The sequence below is a fragment of the Ranitomeya imitator genome, chromosome 2, assembly GCF_032444005.1.
Source record: "Ranitomeya imitator isolate aRanImi1 chromosome 2, aRanImi1.pri, whole genome shotgun sequence".
Taxonomy (NCBI): domain Eukaryota; kingdom Metazoa; phylum Chordata; class Amphibia; order Anura; family Dendrobatidae; genus Ranitomeya; species Ranitomeya imitator.
The window spans coordinates 217304196-217325820 of record NC_091283.1 but is presented as its reverse complement, the minus strand read 5'-3'; the positions used below and the strand labels follow the sequence as shown (position 1 = coordinate 217325820).

At 45.5% G+C, this 21625-nt stretch overlaps 1 protein-coding gene across 1 annotated transcript in view; it reads right to left on the bottom strand.

Annotated features, from left to right (window-relative positions):
* The window catches only part of CENPI (centromere protein I), a 75946-nt gene that overhangs the window by 30332 nt on the left and 23989 nt on the right, over nucleotides 1-21625 (bottom strand). Inside the window, exons 2-10 of the mRNA XM_069748601.1 lie at nucleotides 15975-16112; nucleotides 15749-15886; nucleotides 15544-15662; nucleotides 15008-15115; nucleotides 10585-10633; nucleotides 9542-9588; nucleotides 7722-7811; nucleotides 7441-7578; nucleotides 556-702 (exon numbers count right to left, since the gene is read on the bottom strand). Of these exons, the coding sequence (XP_069604702.1) occupies nucleotides 556-702; nucleotides 7441-7578; nucleotides 7722-7811; nucleotides 9542-9588; nucleotides 10585-10633; nucleotides 15008-15115; nucleotides 15544-15662; nucleotides 15749-15886; nucleotides 15975-16059 (921 nt within the window). The 5' untranslated portion in view covers nucleotides 16060-16112. The remainder of the gene's footprint in view (nucleotides 1-555; nucleotides 703-7440; nucleotides 7579-7721; nucleotides 7812-9541; nucleotides 9589-10584; nucleotides 10634-15007; nucleotides 15116-15543; nucleotides 15663-15748; nucleotides 15887-15974; nucleotides 16113-21625) is intronic.

Sequence of the window (21625 nt, the reverse complement as noted above, 5' to 3'; positions counted from 1 at the left end):
TCATCAGAGTTTTACGAATTCGGTAATGTCAGCTGCGTTTTTGTTTTTTTTTCAATTTTATATTTTTAAACTGGGAGGGGGCGATTCAAACTTTGATATTTTTAAAACTTTTTTTTTTACTTCATATTGCAGTATTCAACATATATCGTGTAACCCATGGTCTCCTATAAAGCACAGTTCATGGCTGGGCTTCCGAGAAGTACCAAGATGGCAGCAATGTGGGTCTTCAGCAGAAACCTGGCTGCCATGATAAACCATTTGTAACCTGTAAACAAGGTGTGGGAAGGCTACGGCAGCTGGTGCACGTGCCAACCAGCCAGCAAGTCTTTTGTTTTTTTTTATTTCTGCTGTCAGTGGCTCACAGAGGCATCTAAATGGTTGACAGCAGCAATCGGAGCTAGCTCTGGTCGCTGCTGTGCCAGCCTGCCCCATACAGGACGACTCCGATGTACGTACAGTTACGGCCATAATAAAAACTGCCTGGAATAGAATGAGAAACTGGAAAAACCTGCTGGCATGGCGAATGCTAGAAAAATACTTCGCAAAAGTAATCACCTCAAGTTGTAAGATGTTCTCAAGAAGTTGTGCAAAAGTCTGAATTTTCTCAAAAGGGTAAGTTGTATTACGGGCTGCCAAAGTATTGTCATCGCTGCTCCAAACAGGCCTGCTCCTCACAGGCACGTATGTACTACTGTTCCACTTCTGTGAAGAAAAAAATACAAATGTATTACTAACATAAACCTCAGTAATGTAATACAAATTGACTTTTTTTTTTTTTTTTTTTTCTTAACACCTAGTGCGAAAAAAAAAAATAATCAGCCTGCGTGGCCTAAACATGCTTGAAAATTAAGTTTCCTGTTTCTTTTTTCTTGCAGATCAGATTCAGCGCTGGGGTCCTGGGTTCAAATCCCACCAAGGACAAGATCTGCAAAGAGTTTATAGTGGTTTCCTCTGGGTTCCTCCCTCACTCCAAACACATACTGATAGGGGATGTAGATTGTGAGCCCCAATGGGGACAGTGATGATGTCTGCAGAACTGCGGAATATGATGGCGCTACATAAGCAATGCATAATAAATAATACACAGATCAGTATCATAGATCAGGTCCCCACAGAGTCAATGGGGTCACCGGCATCCCCACAGACTGATCTGGGTCACCGGCGTCGTCACAGACTGATCAGGGTCACCGGCGTCGTCACAGACTGATCAGGGTCACCGGCGTCCCCACAGACTGATCAGGGTCACCAGCTTCCCCACAGACTGATCAGGGTCACCAGGGTCCCCACAGACTGATCAGGGTCACCAGCTTCCCCACAGACTAACAGAGTTCACTAGCGTCCCCAAAGACTGACCGGTCACAGGCATTCCCACAGACTGATCAGGGTCACCGGCGTCCCCACAGACTGACCGGTCACAGGCATTCCCACAGACTGACCGGTCACTGGCGTCCCCACAGACTGATCAGGGTCACCGGCATCCCCACAGACTGACCAGTCACAGGCATTCCCACAGACTGACCGGTCACTGGCGCCCCCACAGACTGACAGGGTCACCGGCATCCCCACAGACTGACCAGGGTCACCAGCGTACCCACAGACTAACAGGGTTCACTAGCGTCCCCACAGACTGACCAGTCACAGGCATTCCCACAGACTGACCGGTCACTGGCGTGCCCATGATGACTGGTCGAATGAGTCATGAATTTAATCTGTTGTCACTGTTCTGCTAACTGGTGTCTGCTCCGTTACGGCACAGTGCAATCATTTAATCAGCCATCAAGTGACTAACAGCAGTGGGTGGATCTCTGAACCACCCGCGACTGTTAACCAGATAAATGCTGCAGATAAAAGTGCGATTTGATCCTGCCCATTGGTAGCCCTGTCAAGGGTTTTCGGGGCTGAAGACAACTAGTGGCCGTCATTCAAAGGAGATGGTGATTTTTTGCTAGTGCTGAAGCCCTGTTTGTGTAGAACAGGTGAACGGACGATCGTAGCTTCAAGTCTCCTAAGAGGACTATTCAATACAGTTAAAAAAAAAAAAACACCAAAGATCAAATCACCCCCTTTTTAGTCATTAAAAATAAAACAAGGGAAAAAAAACATTTGGTATGGCTGCATTCAGAAATGTCTGATCTATAAAAATTTGATGGGTAAATAGCGAAAAATGTCAAAATGCCAGGATTATGGGTTTTTTGCCGTTGCAACATTGTAATAAGAGGAGATCAAAACATCGTATGTACCCCAAAATGGTATCAGTAAAAATGACCGTTCATGGCGCAAAAGAGAAACCTTCACCAGCCCCAGATCCTGAAAAATTAAGCCTCTACCAGTCTCGGAAAATGGCGACAAAAGCGGAAAAATGTTTTGACAAATTTCTGATTTTTTTTTTCACCACTTAAATAAAAAATATATTTGGTATCTGTGTACTAGTACTGACCTGGAGAATCATATTGCCAGGTCAGTTTTACCATTTATTGGACATGGTAAATGAAAAAAAAAAAAACATTGTGGAATTGAACTTTTTTTTTGCAGTTTCACCGCATTTAGATTTTTTTTCCCCCCATTTTCCAGTAGGCATAATAAATGGTGTAATTCAGAAATACAACTGGTCCTGCAATAAACAAGCCCTCATATGGCTATGGGGACGGAATAATAAAAAAGTTATGGATCTTGGAAAAAGGGGAGGAAAAATCAAAAACAAAAAAATCGTCGGGGGTAGAAGTGGTTAATGTTTCATGACACAATGCCGGCAGCACACAGCTGATATTCCGCATTTATTTCAGGAGAATACCTATGTTATATCCTCCACCCACCGTCTATCGCTATGTCTGCTACTCCTCATCTCTGGTGACGTATCCCCAAATCCCAGCCCTCCTCAACACATCCCCACACTCATTTCTAACCCCCTGCCACGATTCTCTGCACGTTTTCCCAACTATGACAACCTCATACCCATTCATCCAGCCCCCACTCCCCCGGCCCCCCTACCTGGAGCACTATGGAACGCACGCTCCGTCTGCAACAAACTGCCATTTATCCATGACCTCTTCATCACCAACAAACTCTCCTTCCTCGGCATCACGGAAACCTGGCTGACCCCCTCCAACTCGGCCCCTCCAGCTGCGCTTTCATATGGCGATTTCCACCCCTCACCCCAGCAACAAACGTGGTGGAGGAGTTGGCTTGCTCCTGTCAAACACCTGCTCCTTCACTCCAATCCCGCTACCACCCTCCGCTAATCTTCCCTTGTTTGAAGAGAACTCTGTCCGCATCTATTCCCCCTCCAACCTCCAGCTGGCTGTCATCTACCGCCCCCCAGAACCAGCCATCTCCACCTTTCTCGACCACTTCACCACCTGGCTACTTCATTTCCTCTCTGTTGACATCCCCACTATCATCATGGGTTACTCCAATATCCCCATTGATACTTCCACCCCAGCCACCTCTAAACTTCTATCTCTCACTTCCTCCTTTGGCCTCACTCAATGGTCCTCTGAGGCCCCCCAGAACTAGCCATCTCCACCTTTCTCGACCACCTCACCACCTGGCTACTTAATTTCCTCTCTGCTGACATCCTTACTATTATCATGGGTGACTTCAACATCCCCATTGGCACTTCCACCTTAGCCGTCTCTAAACTTTTATCACTGACTGCCTCCTTTGCCCTCACTCAATAGTCCTCTGAGGCCACTCACAAAGATGGCCACACGCTGGACCTCATCTTCACCCGCCTCTGCTCCCTTACTAATCTCACTAACTCACCCCTCCACCTGTCTGACCACAACCTACTGACATTTTCTTCTCTCTCCTCTCCTAGTGCGCAACCCCCACTCCACAAACTCACTCACCCTCGCAGAAATCTCAAAGCACCTCAACTTACAATCACTCTCGGAGTCCCTTCTCCCTCTTACAGACATAGCTTCCCTTCATGACACAGATGCTGCTGCCACTTTTTATAACACAATAACAGCAACACTCGATTCGGCCGCCCCGCTCATGCATAGCAAAACTCGTACACTCAACAGGCAGCCCTGGCTGACTAGCCTGACCAAAGAACTGAGACGGGCCTCCAGGGCCGCTGAGCGGAGATAGAAGCGATCCCGCTCTGCCGGGCACTTCATCGTATACAAGCAGTCCCTCGCCAGCTTCACGTCCACGCTCACTGCCACAAAACAAACTTACTTCTCATCTCTCATATCCTCCCTGTCTCACAACCCTAAACAGCTTTTCAACACTTTCAATTCTCTACTCCGTTCCCCTCGCACCCCCCTCCGTCCCCTCTCATTCTTTCTGAAGACTTTGCCTCTTTCTTTAAACAGAAGATCGATGTGATCAGAAAAAGCTTTGGCCCACAGCGTCCATTGTCCCTCTTAACTGCTCAACCCTGTTCCCTCAAAACCAGCTTCTCCACCATGGCAGAAGATCAGCTCTCCACCCTCCTGTTAAGATCACACCTCACCACCTGCACGCTTGACCTGCTCCCGTCCCACCTCATCCCTACCCTTGCCGCGGTCTTCATCCCAAACCTAACACACCTCTTCAACCTCACTCACAACAGGTGTCTTCCCCTCGTTCTTCAAACATGCCAAGATCACACCCATCCTCAAAAAGCCCTCCCTCGACCCATCCTCGGTGTCCAGCTATCGCCCGATATCTCTTCTCCCTTATGCCTCAAAATTACTGGAACAACATGTCCATCTTGAACTGTCCTCCAACCTCTCCTCCGCTCCCTCTTTGACCGATTACAATCTGGCTTCCGACCCCATCACTCAACTGAAACTGCCCTAACTAAAGTCACCAATGACCTACTAACTGCCAAGAGCAAGTGACACTACTCTGTCCTCCTTCTCCTGGACCTGTCTTCTGCCTTTGACACTATAGACCAGGGGTGTCAAACTGCATTCCTCGAGGGCTGCAACCAGGTCATGTTTTCAGGATTTCCTTGTACTGCACAGGTGATAATTTAATCACCTACACACATAATGATTGCAGCACCTTGTGCAATGCTAAGGAAATCCTGAAAACACGCATGGTTTGCGGCCCTTGAGGAATGCAGTTTGACACCCCTGCTATAGACCACTCCCTTCTGCTACAGATCCTCTCATCCCTTGGCAGCACAGACTTGGCCCTATCCTGGATCTCGTCATATCTGACAGACCGAACATTCAGTGTCTCCCTCCCCCACACCACCTCCTCACTCCGCCCCTTGTCAGTCGGTGTTCCTCAAGGCTCTGTTCTGGCACCCCTACTCTTCTCCATCTACACCTTCGGCCTTGGACAGCTCATAGAATCCCACGGTTTACAATATCATCTCTATGCTGATGACACGCAGATTTACCTATCCGAACCTGACCTCACCTCCTTACTAACCAAAATCCCACACTGTCTGTCTGCTATCTCGGCCTTCTTTTCTGCTCGCTTTCTAAAACTGAACATGGACAAAACAGAATTCATCATCTTTCCCCCATCTCACTCTACCCCTCCACCAGACCTATCTATCAATGTCAAAAGCTGCTCACTTTCCCCAGTCCCATACGCCCGGTGCCTCGGGGTGATCCTCGACCCTGCCCTCTCCTTCAAGCCACATATCCAATCCCTTGCCTCCTCCTGCAGTCTCAAACTCAAAAATATCTCCCGGATCCATGCTTTCCTTGACCGTGACACCACAAAAACACTAGTGCACGCCCTTATCTCCCGCCTTGCCTACTGCAACCTCCTTGTTCTGCCCATCTTATTGTGCAGAAAGTTAATTATCTTGTAATTCAAGTTGTGGCCACTGGAGGTCATCAGTTGCCTACTTTTCATGTTGTTTACCAACCTTTCACTCAGAACAGCAATGGCTTCTGGGTAAGTTCCGCCCTCATTCTTTTTGTGGAAAACAAGCTTCAGTAGCGATTTTCCTCTTGTCTGAAGAGAGGCACACGTGCTCCTGTCTCGCTTACTTTCTTACCCCTGTCCTAACGGATCTCGGTACGTTTATAAAGGTTTAATGCATCTTATGTTTGTGTTAGTATTTAAGCCTTATGCAGCTCCTATAGTCAGATATAGTTAGGCAGATGTGCTTTGCAGCTTGCAGTTAGGTTAATGTGTACTCTGCATTTAGATAGATGCATCTTTGTATAGAATAGGGCAGTGCTGCAGAATTACTGTGTAATGCACTCTGTATAATTCTTGCTGTTATGTCCCAGTTATTTATGTGATTGCACCCTGTATGTGCATATACTGAAATGCTGTTATTCTTTACAGTTTTTCACCAGTCATCCACTATGATCAGTCATCCACTATGATCAGTCATCCACTATGATTATTCACTGAACATCCACCTTGTACATCAACATCATTCACTATTCGATCATCTACTATGAATACTGTCCACCATTGTTGTTCAACGTTATAGTTTTGGTTATCATCACCCTAATAAATAAGACTTAAGCATCAACACAGTCTGTTTACTGGGATGTGGATGAAGGTTTAGCCGTATGTTGGAATCCACACAGCATCCTACGTGGAGGAAGATAGAACACTCCTACTCTCTGGCCTCCCCTCTAGCACTCTGGCACCACTCCAATCCATCCTACACTCTGCTGCCCGACTAATCTACCTGTCTCCCCGCTATTCCCCAGCCTCTCCCCTATGCCAAGCCCTTCACTGGCTTCCCATCACCCAGAGACTCCAGTTCAAAACCCTCACAATGACATACAAAGCCATCCACAACCTGTGTCCTCCATACATCTGTGCCCTCGTATCCCGGTACTTACCTACAAGCAACCTCCGATCCTCTCAAGACCTCCTTCTCTACTCCCCTCTCATCTCTTCTTCCCACAATCGCATCCAAGACTTCTTCCGTGCTTCCCCCATACTCTGGAACTCTCTACCCCAACATAAGACTCTTGCCTACCATAGAAACCTTCAAAAAGAACCTGAAGACTCACCTCTTCCGACAAGCCAACAGCCTGCAGTGATCCTGAACTTACTGAACCGCAGCACAACCTGCCCTACCCTCTCCTAGTGTATCATCACCCATCCCCTGCAGACTGTGAGCCCTCGCGGGCAGGGTCCTCCCTCCTTATGTAACTTTGTGTCTTTGTTTATTGCTCATGTTTCGTTGTATTTGTCTCTATTTGCCCCCTTTTCACATGTAAAGCTCCATGGAATAAATGGCGATATAAAAATGTACAATAATAATATATAATGTAGATGGAGGATATACGAATAGTTTTTGTGTAATAACATGGATTCTGTAAGAACAGAAATGTGTGTTTGTGTCTCTACTAAATCAGAGACACAAGGCGAAGACTATGCAGGACGCCCAAACAGGTTGTAATATGGTTCTTGCAGTGAGGAAACACAGAGAGAGCAACAGAGCAATAATGTACTTCACTACTGATGGTGCAGAGGATGAAGTCAGATACTCGCTCTTTTGCCAGGTCAGATACTCACCTTTTTGCCAGGCCGTGATTGCGGCTTCCCTCTCTCCCCGTGAGACAGCCCATAATCTCGGACAGGATCCCCCGCGTGAATCCTCTTGATAGCGCGCAACTCGGAAGTAAACATCAGGTTAGAGCTCTTGAAGTACATCTGCAGAAGGGCAACGTTTGGTAAAATGAACTTATTATTCCATTATTATATTTCAGAAAACTTTGAAGAGAGACAGAAGTCTTAAATGAAGAATTACAAAAAATGAGACGCCCTTAGCGGTCCCTTGTTTAGGGATCACTTGCCTTTATTCTGCTGGGTAATGTGAGGGACACCAACTCTGGGCGGAACACTTTGTAGATGGACAGGAGGCCGAGGATGTACGGCTGCAGACCCTGAAGATTAGTATAGAAAAGGGCAATAATGAGGAATGAAGGGAAAAACAGCACAAACACGATAAAATGGAAAAGGTCTTAAGCAGCAAGTAGCTTTGGAGTGTGTCATCTCACAGCAAAATAGGAAACTAATAACCTATTTTTTTTCCCCGGTTAATAAAAAATGATGCAAATGTGTAAATGGTAAAAGAACGCTCCCCTATGTGGTCTGGGATTGCATGAGCATACTCCATCTTTTTTGGTTCGGTGTCAAAACCCATTTATTCAGAGTAGTAGAGATTGTCATTCTTACATATCTGACTAATGTACCTCCCCCCAACAACTAAATCAAGCCCCTACCAGGCCGCCCCTCCACATACATGCTTCATCACCTCCAACTGGACGGAGAGAGCTGACCCGCACCTCCGAACAGAATAAAGCAGGTGTGAACGGGTACAAGCTGCTAGGACTTACAGTGTCCTGCTGTATTCTTTGGTTTATCTAGTATGCAGCTTTGCGCCTGTTCACACTTGCTTTATTCTGTTCGGAGGTGAAGGTCAGGTAATTTTGTAGTAAACATTGGAAGTGGTGACTGCCTCTTTATCTGAATGAGCACTCCTCCTCTCATTAACCTAAGGCTTTAAATGTGTAGGTTTTGAGCCCAGGAGAGGAATATTAGGTTAGGGTCCCATCAAAGAAAGGTTGCCTTGTCGTGGCTGGTGGGCTCTCATGAATTTGTCAATTTATGTGCCATTTATGTGTATAAGTATTTTCTATATAGAAATAATGCAGTTCAATTCAATGTTAGATACATATTAGCGCTTAGGGTATGTGCACACGTCAGGATTTCTTGCAGAAATTTTCCTGACAAAAACCGGACATTTCTGCCAGAAATTCGCATGCGTTTTTGGTGCGTTTTTTATGCGTTTTTTTCCCAAATGCATAGAATAGCGGGAAAAACGCAGAAAATGCGCAAAATTAATGAACATGCTGCTTTTTTTTTACCGCGATGCGTTTTTTTTGCGGAAAAAAAACGCATCATGTGCACAAAACATGCAGAATGCATTCTAAATGATAGGATGCATAATGAATGCGTTTTTAATGAGTTTTTATAGCGTTTTTACCACGAAAAAAACTGAATGTGTGCACATAGTCTTACAGTGTGCTGCTGTATGCTTTTGTTTCTCCAACTGGAAGAGTCTTGTAACAACAAACTCCACTTCAGAATTAAAGGGGTCTGTCATATGGAATACCCGATTGTCATAATGATGATTAGTTTGAGTTATAGAAGCTGTGGGGTGGCGTTGCAGTCACTTTACAGCGAGTTCCTGTGCAGTGGAGAAAGAAGCAGAATGCCGGCGCTGCACTCGCCTCTCCAATAACTCCTATAACCACGGATCCAGGATATTTTCAGAGGGGGAGCAAAGAAAAAAACTGTAGTAAATGCCTGCAGAGCTATCCCCTCAATAGGAACTGCAGAAAAGTGACTGCAGCCCAAGCCTCTTGACACGACCCATTATAGTCTCTCCTCAAACGAAATGTCACAGGAAGTGAAGTAGAAAAAAAACATTAAGGGTTTAGCTGTATAAGGAGAAGCCTAATGTATTTTATAATAAAAAAGCTAATTGCAAAAGTGGTTAGGGCGTAAAGATAGAAAATTCATAAAGCGCATTTCAGGTATCGGACCGCCCCTTTAAGGATTAGAAGAGCATAAACCTTAAGAGGTTGTGTTGAAATGTTGCATTTCATACCTTCCTGCTCTGCAGTTCAAGGAGACATCGGACTCTGTATGCCTGCACTGTTAGGAATTACATAAATAAATGAATAAAGTGGTGTGAAACGTGCAAAAAAAAAAAAAAGGGTCACAACCTAAAACACATCAAAAAGCTGAAAAAGGATTCAAAGTTTCAGGGCCCAGATGTGGAAATTCTGAAACACTGAAATTCTCGAGAGGCGAGAAGAATGGGCCGGCACTGCATGAATCAATTTCATTGGATCAATAGTTACAATATAGCGACCTAAATTAGTGCAACTCCTTCCCGATCGGCAGGTGACTATATTGGTGCAACACATCATAGGTCATGAGAGTAAAACAGCGGACAAGGTCCAGGGTGAGGTCTCTCTTCTATTGTCACCGCCCTAATTTTAATACACAACCACAGGTAGTAAGAGAACCTGACACTAAACCATGCATAAGGAAGTTGCACTTTGATTTTTTATTTTCTCCTATGTGCCCAACAGCTGAAATGTTTAGAAGTCACACTGGGCTGAATTCACGTACAACAGTTATAATAATACTACACAAAGGATATACGAGTCAAATAATTGCCAAGAGTACTACTAGCAAAACATATTTATTTGATTTTCACTGAAAATCATACATATCATATATGGTAGAAAATTTAATAAAAGGATGTGACTGCATCCATAGGTGCAAAAAGTCCAGGTATAGCCGACAGGAACACAATAAGTGATAATTTACAATGCACACATAATATTGGGGTATACAAAGATGAAAGTAGCCCATATGTGTGGCAGACAAACAACAATGGTAGATGTTATGTATAGATAATAGTCCTAACAGTGCCCATATCGCTGCCACACATCAAGTGTAAATGGGCCGCATTGTATAAACAGACTAATTGGCAAGTAAAGAGTTAATTACCCATAGTTTGCACAGTGTCCTGTCTGGCTCCTGGATGAACCCCAGTTATAATAATACGTTATTGAACACAGTGCGAGAAACTGAACAAGCGAAAATGATGCTGCAATAAATACGTCATTTTCCCCTTACCATGCTCCTTTTTGGTTATCAGGTACAGCAGGTGACATAAAATTGGGCACTGAAGTGATAAAGAAGGAAACATTAAAAAAAATATAAAAACTATTTCACACACTTAACGCCAATCACAAGATACCGAGTGAGCAAATCATTGCAGAAACATCACCCTGGCCGTGTGCAATCAATGATAGGAAGATGGGTAGGCCGAAAAGACCAAGCAAAGTCAGCGTGTGCTGGACATACTACGCCGCGGGTTGCAAGGTGGCAATCTGCGTATCAAAAACATCTAACAAAAAAAAACGTGCTGTGGATCCGGAAATCTGCAGCCTGCCCTGAAATGTGAGAAGTGTGAAATATGAATACTGTTAAAAGGAAGCTGTCTGATTATAACGCACCCTCTTAGGATTTGGGACTCGTTGAAATATTCCTCGCAGCTAATCTCACCATTTTTACCCTTCGCCCCCCTTTGGGAAAATCTCCAGTTTCCCCCAGGCATGGAATCCCTTAAGAACTTTTATTTACGGGTCGCTGCAGGGATAACCAGAGTCCACCATCTTTTTATTCCATTCTCGGTCCTGAGTGAAAAATATCATTTCCCCCCCTGGAGAGGTATTTCGCTATCTACAACTTAAAAACTTTAATAACCACGACAACCTCTTTGACATAATTCTGTCCATACAACAAAAGAGAGTATACCCACTCAAGAAGACATACTTACAAGGAGAAATAAGAGCTTTCTTGGGTATAAGGGTATGTGCACACGATGCAGATTTAGTGCAGAATTGGTGCAGAACTGCAGCAGATTTTTCTGCTGCAGAAACGCTGCAGAACTGCACTGTGATTTACAGTACAATGTAAATCAATGTGAAAAGAAAAAAGCTGTGCACATGGTGCAGAAAAATCTGCGCAGAAACACTGCAGATTTCAAAGAAGTGCACGTCGCTTCTTTTGTGCAGTTCTGCAGCGTTTCTGCAGCAGATTTTTCTGCACCATGTGCACAGCTTTTTTCTTTTCACATTGATTTACATTGTACTGCACAGAAACTGCACAGAAACTGCATAGAATCTGCACAGAAACTGCACAGAAACTGCACAGAAACTGCACAGAAACTGCACAGAAACTGCGCAGAAACTGCGCAGAAACTGCACAGAAACTGCACAGAAACTGCACAGAAACTGCACAGAAACTGCACAGAAACTGCACAGAAACTGCGCAGAATCTGCGCAGAAACTGCGCAGAAACTGCGCAGAAACTGCGCAGAAACTGCGCAGAAACTGCATAGAAACTGCACAGAAACTGCATCAAATCTGCAGATGCAGATTTAGTGCAGAAAATTCTGCACCACATTTCCTGCGTGTGCGGTAAAAGCCAAAGTTTATTTGAAAATTCACATAGCATATCATAAACAATTACCAGGAAAAAATAGATAAAGTGATACATGTGCAGACACAATACCAGGGTAACCAGGAGCCACCAACAGCATTTGCCCCTTAGTGCAAAACAGTCCATCTAATCATAAAGTGCATGTGCAATAGAGTATAGCACAGGTAAGTTACCTAGCCCAAATTAGATCTTACGTATGTGATAACAAAAGGGTATACATAATGTAATACCCTATAGGGCCACTAGGCACTTACCACGGGCAAAAGGCTGGGGGGAACCTGGGCCGGGTGTAGAAAAAGCCCGACGCGCGTTTCGCGTCTCCAATAGACCGCTTTCTCAAGGGAAGTGAGGATAACCCATGCAGGAGGACCTTTTAAGGTCAAAGAGTACATCACATGCCCGTCCAGGGCCAATCAAAGTGGCCAAATAGCGGCGCATGCGCACCGCATGTCACAGGTCCTAGCAGTGCAACAGAGCGTCAGCATTACTGCGCACGCGCGGGGAATATAGGGAGATCCCAAGGCGTGGGAGCAAGTCAGAAAGACGCGCCGTCGCACAGCAGGAATCCCGGGCATCGGCGCACATGCGCACAACCACTACATCACCAATGTAAGGTACAGAAACTGCTACACTGCACCGGAATTGCAGAGAGTGAAAAATAAAATATCTAAACAATGAAATTGGGCGCATAAATGGCATCATAGAAATCACAATGGAACAACAATTGTGTAACAAATCACAGACAGTACAGCAATCAGATCTAAGTCGTTCCAAAGATAGTTCTCCATCCGCCAATTTCACGTGATATTATATCATACATTTTCCGGGCCGTTGATAAGTAACACAGACGGTAGAGGTTTATATCCTGAGTCCAACTTAAGAGAATAAAAGAGGCCACAGACTTTTTAGGTCCCACTTTCTGTTGCGTCCCCTGATTTAGTAATGTGATGTGCTAGATGCTGCTCAAAAAAGTATTCCTCCAGGTCCAAAAGTAACAAAGAAAACCTCTCCTTAGGGTATGTGTCCACGTGCAGTAAACGCTGCGTGTTTGACGCTGCATAGGGACGCAGCGTCAGACACGCAGCGTCCAGATGTTACAGCATAGTGGAGGGGATTTAATGAAATCCCGTCTCCACTATGCGTGGTAACACGCACGCGGCGGCCCTGCGACTCCGGACATGCTGCGCGTCTTTTCAGATCGCAGCATGTCCGTATATCTTGCGGCGACGCTGCGTCGCCGCAAGATATAGCACAGGGCCCTATGGTGGGGAGCGATGATGCCGGATGTGTGCTGTGAACACATCCAGCATCATCGCGTCCCAGAAGGGGGCGGGGCTTACCGCAGAGCAGCAAAGCCGCTCCGACGATACCGCCGGCCATCCTGAAAGTGGACACATACCCTTAGAGGAATGCTGCAGGGAGTCCGCTCTCCTCCAGGAAGCCATGGACAAGCCGTCCGCCGGCACAGCTGGGCTACAGGCACCGCACAGCGACCACGTCCGACGCCGGGAGGTGCCGGACACTTTTGGACATGGAGGATTTTCAATTGTTCTTGGATGGTAGCCCTGATTCAAAAAGGTCTTTCTGAGGCGATCAAGGTGACCTCAGAAAGACCTTTTTGAATCAGGGCTACCATCCAAAAACAATTGAAAATCAGATCACAAGAGCCACCAGAATATGAAGGAATCACCTGCTACATTACAAAGCTAAAGAAGAAAATAACCGGGAGCCTCTAGTAGTCACCTATAGTCCAAATCTGGAGGTGCCAAGGGGAGCTGCACGGAAATTACAACCTTTACTACAAAAAGATGCCCGCTTACAATCCATTTTTCCAGACCCCCCACTACTGTGTTTTAGGCAGCCCCCAAATCTAAGAAGCATCATTGTCAAGAGCTCCCTGTCCTCTCCAACAGCTGCAGGAACCTTTCCTTGCAACCAGAAAAAATGTAAAACCTGTCCATTTATAATGACCACGGACAAGATAAAGATCCCCAATTCACATCAGGAATACAAGATCCCGGGTACTTTCAGCTGCGTCACTTCTAATGTAGTGTACCTAATTATTTGTACTAAATGTCCAACTGGGGGTCTGTATGTGGGGGAGACAGGGCAAAAACTGAGAACAAGGATGAACTCTCATCGCCATACAATAAGAGAAAAAAGAATGTATCTACCTGTGGCAAAACATTTCTGTCTCCCAAATCATAACATTATGGACATGAAAGTACTTGTGCTAAAAGATAGCTTCAAATCGCAGAGAGACAGGAGAGTGTGGGAATATAAACTGATGACGACCTTTGACACTCTAACTGCAGGAATGAATGTGTTGCACGGATTTATGTCTTTTTACATCAACTAAGGAACTTGCCCCTCAGACCATGTGGGGTCATCACAACAGAGACCCTAATCACAGGACAATAAAACATTCCTTATCTAAGAATTGGCCCAATATTTATGGACGTAACTGTTTATCACCCATGGTAATTCTGCATCATGTCACCTGGCTTATCCATGGTTTTTCCCTTTTTTTTCTATACTATGTTGTGCATAAATATGTGATTCTTCAGAATTTGTTTTAGTCTTTGCCTGATGAAGAGACGTATGTAGTCTCGAAAGCTTGCAATTTGTTACCATCTTTTCAGTTAGCCATTAAAAGGTATCAACCACTGAGGACTCTCAATTCTAAATATTTTTCTATAGGTTCCCTTTAAGCATTTTCAGAAGAAATTTCTGCACCAAAACGGCTGCATCAAAATGCTGCAATTTACAAGGTGAGCAAAATGAATGAGCTTTCTGAAATCTTATGCACGTGCTGCTTATTTTTTCCTTGAAGTTTTATATTTGCAGCATGTCAATTCTTTCAGTTTTTCACCAACTCAAATGACCGTGATAAAAAAACGCATCAAAAACGTATTTATTTTATGCAGCATTTTTGGGTGCAGACATTTCTACTGCAAATTCTAAAACTGTGCACGCAGCCCAAGGTTTGATCCATCCCCCCCCCCCAGTCTTTACGGAGTTAGAGAAAACAGGGGAAAATGAAGTCTCTTACCAACTGGTCATCCGGTAGGAAACAGAAGAAAAAGTTGTAAAGTATGGAGAGGATATCTTTGCATGAAATGAGATCAAACACGGAGATCAGCCAGCGAATAAACAGGAACTGAAAGCGGAAAAAAATAACAGGACTAAAATACAACTTGCACCGTAAAACAGAATTTACACCCAAGGGTCTTATCCACAGGACCATTTAGTGGCCGTACTTTGCTGCTATATGGTGTATATGACAGAGGAAAAAAAAGGGTAGCTTTCGGCACAACCAACTGGATAAAAAAAAGCCTCAGCCTATGACTAAAGGCGTCTTAGTACGCCAGGGATGCGGCAGGTTTTAACTCTTACTAGACTTGATTCAATAAACGTACATTTTTTATGCAGTCATTAGCATACGAGGCCGGGTGTTTGGTTTGATCGACTGTTTTTTTTTTTTAATTTTGTGCTGAGAGACTCTCTTTATAGATAGGCAAGGGAACACAAACCAAAAAGAAAAACTACTTATTCCTCTAAATAATAATAAATGTGTGATTCACTGACCCGAGTGCTGGGGGTGCTCTTCCCAGTACAGAATAGAGACACAGCCGCGATCACAGTGTCCGGGTGCAGCTCCGTGGCAGGAATCAGGCACTTCAGGATTCGCTTATTCACAGTGTCCACTTGTGGAACAAAAGACATAAATGTGTCACAAACAGGTAAGTGTGTAAGAAAGCGAGTAACAGCAGCGGAGACTCATGCACTTTACCCAGGTTGGCACTGAGAGCCTGTCTGAGCAGAATATCCACACCCTCCGCCGGGACCCCAAGTCTCGGGCCCACTGCCTCAATGGTGGCAAGATGCTGGAGAAGATCAACGTTGCCCTTCAGTGGAACCTTGGAGCTAACTGTGGAGACATTAATGGAGATAAGTTACAACACAAGGCTCCAGATAAGCACAGAGCATTACTGGGCGGTGGGCACACGGGCACATACTTTTCTTGAAGTAATGGAGTGCCTTCCTCATATTCCTCGTGGGCTCAGTTAGTATTTCACCAAGGCTTGAACTTGTGGTCTCCATCTCAGAGTCTTCACACTATTCGTCAAATGAGCAAGATATTCCTCGATATAAACCTAAATGACAAGAACATCTCAGCATTCAGTGTAATTAATACAAGGATCCAATATGTATACCTAAGCCGAATATCATGGAGCGTCAGCAATCCTGCGCCTGTAACAACGAGCCTCACACTTTACTATCTCTGCGGATAACACTTTGGCTGGATGCTAAGAAGTAATTTCCATGTGCGCGCTGCTATGTGTAGTGTGCAAACTCTGCGAAGTGTGCGAGCTCTAAGCAGTGTGCGCGCTCTAAACAGTGTGCACGCCCTAAACAGTGTGCGAGCTCTAAGCAGTGTGCGAGCTCTAAGCAGTGTGCGAGCTCTAAGCAGTGTGCGAGCTCTAAGCAGTGTGCGAGCTCTAAGCAGTGTGCGAGCTCTAAGCAGTGTGCGAGCTCTAAGCAGTGTGCGAGCTCTAAGCAGTGTGCGAGCTCTAAGCAGTGTGCGAGCTCTAAGCAGTGTGCGAGCTCTAAGCAGTGTGCGAGCTCTAAGCAGTGTGCGCGCTCTAAGCAGTGTGCGCGCTCTAAGCAGTGTGCGAGCTCTAAGCAGTGTGCGAGCTCTAAGCAGTGTGCGAGCTCTAAGCAGTGTGCGAGCTCTAAGCAGTGCGCGCTCTAAGCAGTGTGCGAGCTCTAAGCAGTGTGCGAGCTCTAAGCAGTGTGCGAGCTCTAAGCAGTGTGCGAGCTCTAAGCAGTGTGCGAGCTCTAAGCAGTGTGCGAGCTCTAAGCAGTGTGCGAGCTCTAAGCAGTGTGCGAGCTCTAAGCAGTGTGCGAGCTCTAAGCAGTGTGCGAGCTCTAAGCAGTGTGCGAGCTCTAAGCAGTGTGCGAGCTCTAAACAGTGTGCGAGCTCTAAACAGTGTGCGAGCTCTAAGCAGTGTGCGAGCTCTAAGCAGTGTGCGAGCTCTAAGCAGTGTGCGAGCTCTAAGCAGTGTGCGAGCTCTAAACAGTGTGCGAGCTCTAAGCAGTGTGCGAGCTCTAAACAGTGTGCGAGCTCTAAGCAGTGTGCGAGCTCTAAGCAGTGTGCGAGCTCTAAGCAGTGTGCGAGCTCTAAGCAGTGTGCGAGCTCTAAACAGTGTGCGAGCTCTAAGCAGTGTGCGAGCTCTAAACAGTGTGCGAGCTCTAAGCAGTGTGCGAGCTCTAAGCAGTGTGCGAGCTCTAAGCAGTGTGCGAGCTATAAACAGTGTGCGAGCTATAAACAGTGTGCGAGCCATAAACAGTGTGCGAGCCATAAACAGTGTGCGAGCTATAAACAGTGTGCGAGCTATAAGCAGTGTGCGAGCTATAAGCAGTGTGCGAGCTATAAGCAGTGTGCGAGCTATAAGCAGTGTGCAAGCTTTAAGCAGTGTGTGTGTGTTCTGTATAGTATGTGTGCTGGGCGTAGATATGTAGTGTGCTGTGCGTAAATATGTATTGTGCATGCTCTGTATAGTATTGTGCTGTGCGTAGTGTGTGTGCGCAATATGTAGCGTGCGCTCTCTGTACAGTGTGTGCTCTGTGTACTGTGCGTGCTCTGTATAGTATGTGTGCTGTGCGTAGTGTGTGTGCAATATGTAGTGTGCATGCTCTGTATTGTATGTGTGCTGTGCGTTGTGTGTGCTATATGTAGTGTGCGCTCTCTGTAAAGTGTGTGTGCTCTGTGTACTGTGCGTGCTCTGTATAGTATGTGTGCTGTGCGTTATATGTAGTGTGCACGCTCTGTATAGTATGTGTGCTGTGCGTAAATATGTATTGTGCATGCTCTGTATAGTATTGTGCTGTGCGTAGTGTGTGTGCAATATGTAGTGTGTGCGCTCTGTATAGCATGTGTGCTGTGCGTAGATATGTAGTGTGCACGCTCTGTATAGTATGTGTGCTGTGCGTAGATATGTAGTGTGCATGCTCTGTATAGTGTGTGTGCTGTGCGTAGATATGTTGTGTGCACGCTCTGTATAGAATGTGTGCTGTGCGTAGATATGTAGTGTGCATGCTCTGTATAGTGTGTGTGCTGTGCGTAGATATGTAGTGTGCATGCTCTGTACTGTATGTGTGCGGTGCGTAGTGTGTGTGCTATATGTAGTGTGCGCTCTCTGTACAGTGTGTGTGCTCTGTCTACTGTGCGTGCTCTGTATAGTATGTGTGCTGTGCGTAGATATGTAGGGTGTGCGCTCTATAGTATGTGTGCTGTGCGTAAATATGTATTGTGCATGCTCTGTATAGTATTGTGCTGTGCGTAGTGTGTGTGCAATATGTAGTGTGCGCGCTCTGTATAGCATGTATGCTGTGTGTAGATATGTAGTGTGCGCGCTCTGTATAGTATGTGCGCTGTGCGTAGATATGTAGTGTGCATGCTCTCTAAGTATGTGTGCTGTGTGTAGATATGTAGTGTGCGCGCTCTGTATAGTATGTGCGCTGTGCGTAGATATGTAGTGTGCATGCTCTCTAAGTATGTGTGCTGTGTGTAGTGTGTGCGCTCTGTGTAGTGCGCGTTCTCTGTATAGTGTATGCTATATGTAGTGCGCGCTCTCGGTATAGTGTGTGTGCTATATGTAGTGTGCACGCTCTGTATAGTGTGTGTGCTATATGTAGTGTGCACGCTCTGTATAGTGTGTGCTATATGTAGTGTGCACGCTCTGTATAGTATGTGTGCTGTGCGTAGATATGTAGTGTGCATGTTCTGTATAGTATGTGTGCTGTGCATAGTGTGTGTGCTGTGTAGTGCGCGGTCTCTGTATAGTGTGTGCTCTGTGTAGTGCGCGCTCTCTGTATAGTGTGTGCTCTGTGTAGTGCGCGCTCTCTGTATAGTGTGTGCTCTGTGTAGTGCGCGCTCTCTGTATAGTGTGTGCTCTGTGTAGTGCGCGCTCTCTGTATAGTGTGTGCGCTCTATATAGTGTGTGCTCTGTGCAGTGCGCGCTCTCGGTATAGTGTGTGCTCTGTGTAGTGTGCACGCTATATGTCATCTTCCACATAGTTGAATCACAAAACTCGAGTGGTGGCCAACAATAGACTTATACAGTGTGTTGCCAAAGTATTCGGCCCCCTTGAACTTTTCAACCTTTTCCCACATATCATGCTTCAAAACATAAAGATACCAAATGTAAATTTTTGGTGAAGAATCAACAACAAGTGGAACACAATTGTGAAGTTGAATGAAATTTATTGGTTATTTTTAATTTTTGTGGAAAATCAAAAACTGAAAAGTGGGGCGTGCAATATTATTCGGCCTCTTTAACTTAATACTTTGTTGCGCACCTTTTGCTGCGATTACAAGTCACTTGGGGTATGTTTATCAGTTTTGTACATCGAGAGACTGAAATTCTTGCCCATTCTTCCTTGGCAAACAGCTCGAGCTCAGTGAGGTTTGATGGAGATCGTTTGTGAACAGAAGTTTTCAGCTCTTTCCACAGATTCTCGATTGGATTGAGGTCTGGACTCTGACTTGGCCATTCTAACACCTGGATACGTTTATTTGTGAACCATTCCATTGTCGATTTTGCTTTATGTTTGGGATCATTGTCTTGTTGGAAGACAAATCTCCGTCCCAGTCTCAGGTCTTTTGCAGACTCCAACAGGTTTTCTTCATGAATGGTCCTGTATTTGGCTCCATCCATCTTCCCATCAATTTTAACCATCTTCCCTGTCCCTGCTGAAGAAAAGCACGCCCAAACCATGATGCTGCCACCACGTTTGACAGTGGGGATGGTGTGTTCAGGGTGATGAGCTGTGTTGCCTTTACGCCAAACATATCGTTTGGCATTGTTGCCAAAAAGTTCGATTTTGGTTTCATCTGGCCAGAGCACCTTCATCCACATGTTTGGTGTGTCTCCCAAGGTGGGAAGTTGCAAACTTTAAACAACACTATTTATAAATATCTTTGAGAAATGGCTTTCTTCTTGCCACTCGTCCATAAAGGCCAGATTTGTGCAGTGTACGACTGATTGTTGTCCTAGGGACAGACTGTCCCACCTCAGCTGTAGATCTCTGCAGTTCATCCAGAGTGGTCATGGGCCTCTTGACTGCATCTCTGATCAGTCTTCTCCTTGTTTGAGATGAAAGTTTAGAGGGACGGCCGGGTCTTGGTAGATTTGCAGTGGTATGATACTCCTTCCATTTCAATATAATCGCTTGCACAGTGACCCTTGTGATGTTTAAAGGTTTGGAAATCATTTTGTATTCAAGTCCGGCTTTAACCTTCTCCACAACAGTATCACGGACCTGCCTGTTGTGTTCCTTGGTCTTCACGATGCTCTCTGTGCTTCAAATAGAACCCTGAGACTATCACAGAGCAGGTGCATTTATACGGAGACTGGATTACACACAGGTGGATTATATTTATCATCATTAGGCATTTAGGACAACATTGGATCATTCAGAGATCCACAATGAACTTCTGGAATGAGTTTGCTGCACTGAAAGCAAAGGGGCCGAATAATATTGCATGTCCAACTTTTCAGATTTTGAATTTCCACAAAAATTTAAAAAAAACAATAAATTTCTTTCAACTTCACAATTGTGTTCCACTTGTTGTTGATTCTTCACCCAAAATTTACATTTGGTATCTTTATGCTTGAAGCATGATATGTGGGAAAAGGTTGAAAAGTTCAAGGGGGCCGAATACTTTCACAAGCCACTGTACATAGCGCTAAGTGTAGGGTATAGTAGATCACAACCTTAAAGGGAACCTGTCACCCCGTTTTTTCAGATTGAGCTATAAATACTGTTAAATAGGGCCTGTGCTGTGCGTTACAATAGTGTATGTAGTGTACCCTGATTCCCCACCTATGCTGAGAAGTGGCGTAGTGGTGTGCGCATGTCCAAGTTCCGAATTCCCTGCGCGCACGTGAAGACACAGCGCGCGATCTGCGCTGTCATCCCTTTCATCGGTGGGGGCGGCCATCTTCCTGGGGCCGCGCGTGCGCAGATGGAGTGCTCTGCTGCACGGGGCTTCAGGAAAATCGCCGCGGGATGCCGCGCGTGCGCAGAAGAGATCGCGGCGGCCATTTTCCCAAAGCCGAGATGCAAATTCGGAACTTGGACATGCGCACACCACTACGCCACCAACGGAAAGCTGGGGAAGAAAAGAGCGATGTCACCACGCCCACACGACCTGACCAGCCTGATTGACAGGCGAAAACGGCGACTTTGGTAATGTATTTCTCAGCATAGGTGGGGAATCAGGGTACACTACATACACTATAGTAACGCACAGCACAGGCCCTATTTAACAGTATTTATAGCTCAATCTGAAAAAACGGGGTGACAGGTTCCCTTTAAAGGTGCTGTCCACTAATGGACAACCCATTCTCAATTACTATACCATGGGGCGGGGAGGGAGGGCAATTTAATTTTTTTTTTTTTAGTCCCACTAGGGAACTCTCCTCCCTCTATAATACAGTCCCATTAAGGCTGCTGATCTCAGAAGCACATTTACAGCACCTACGAGATCAACTTGATGAAATTGTACGTAGCAGAACGGCAACTGAGGGCCTACTGCAACATGCTGTACATCTTTGGGGCTGGTTGGCAACCAGCGCATGTTCTTAGTGAAATGTTAACT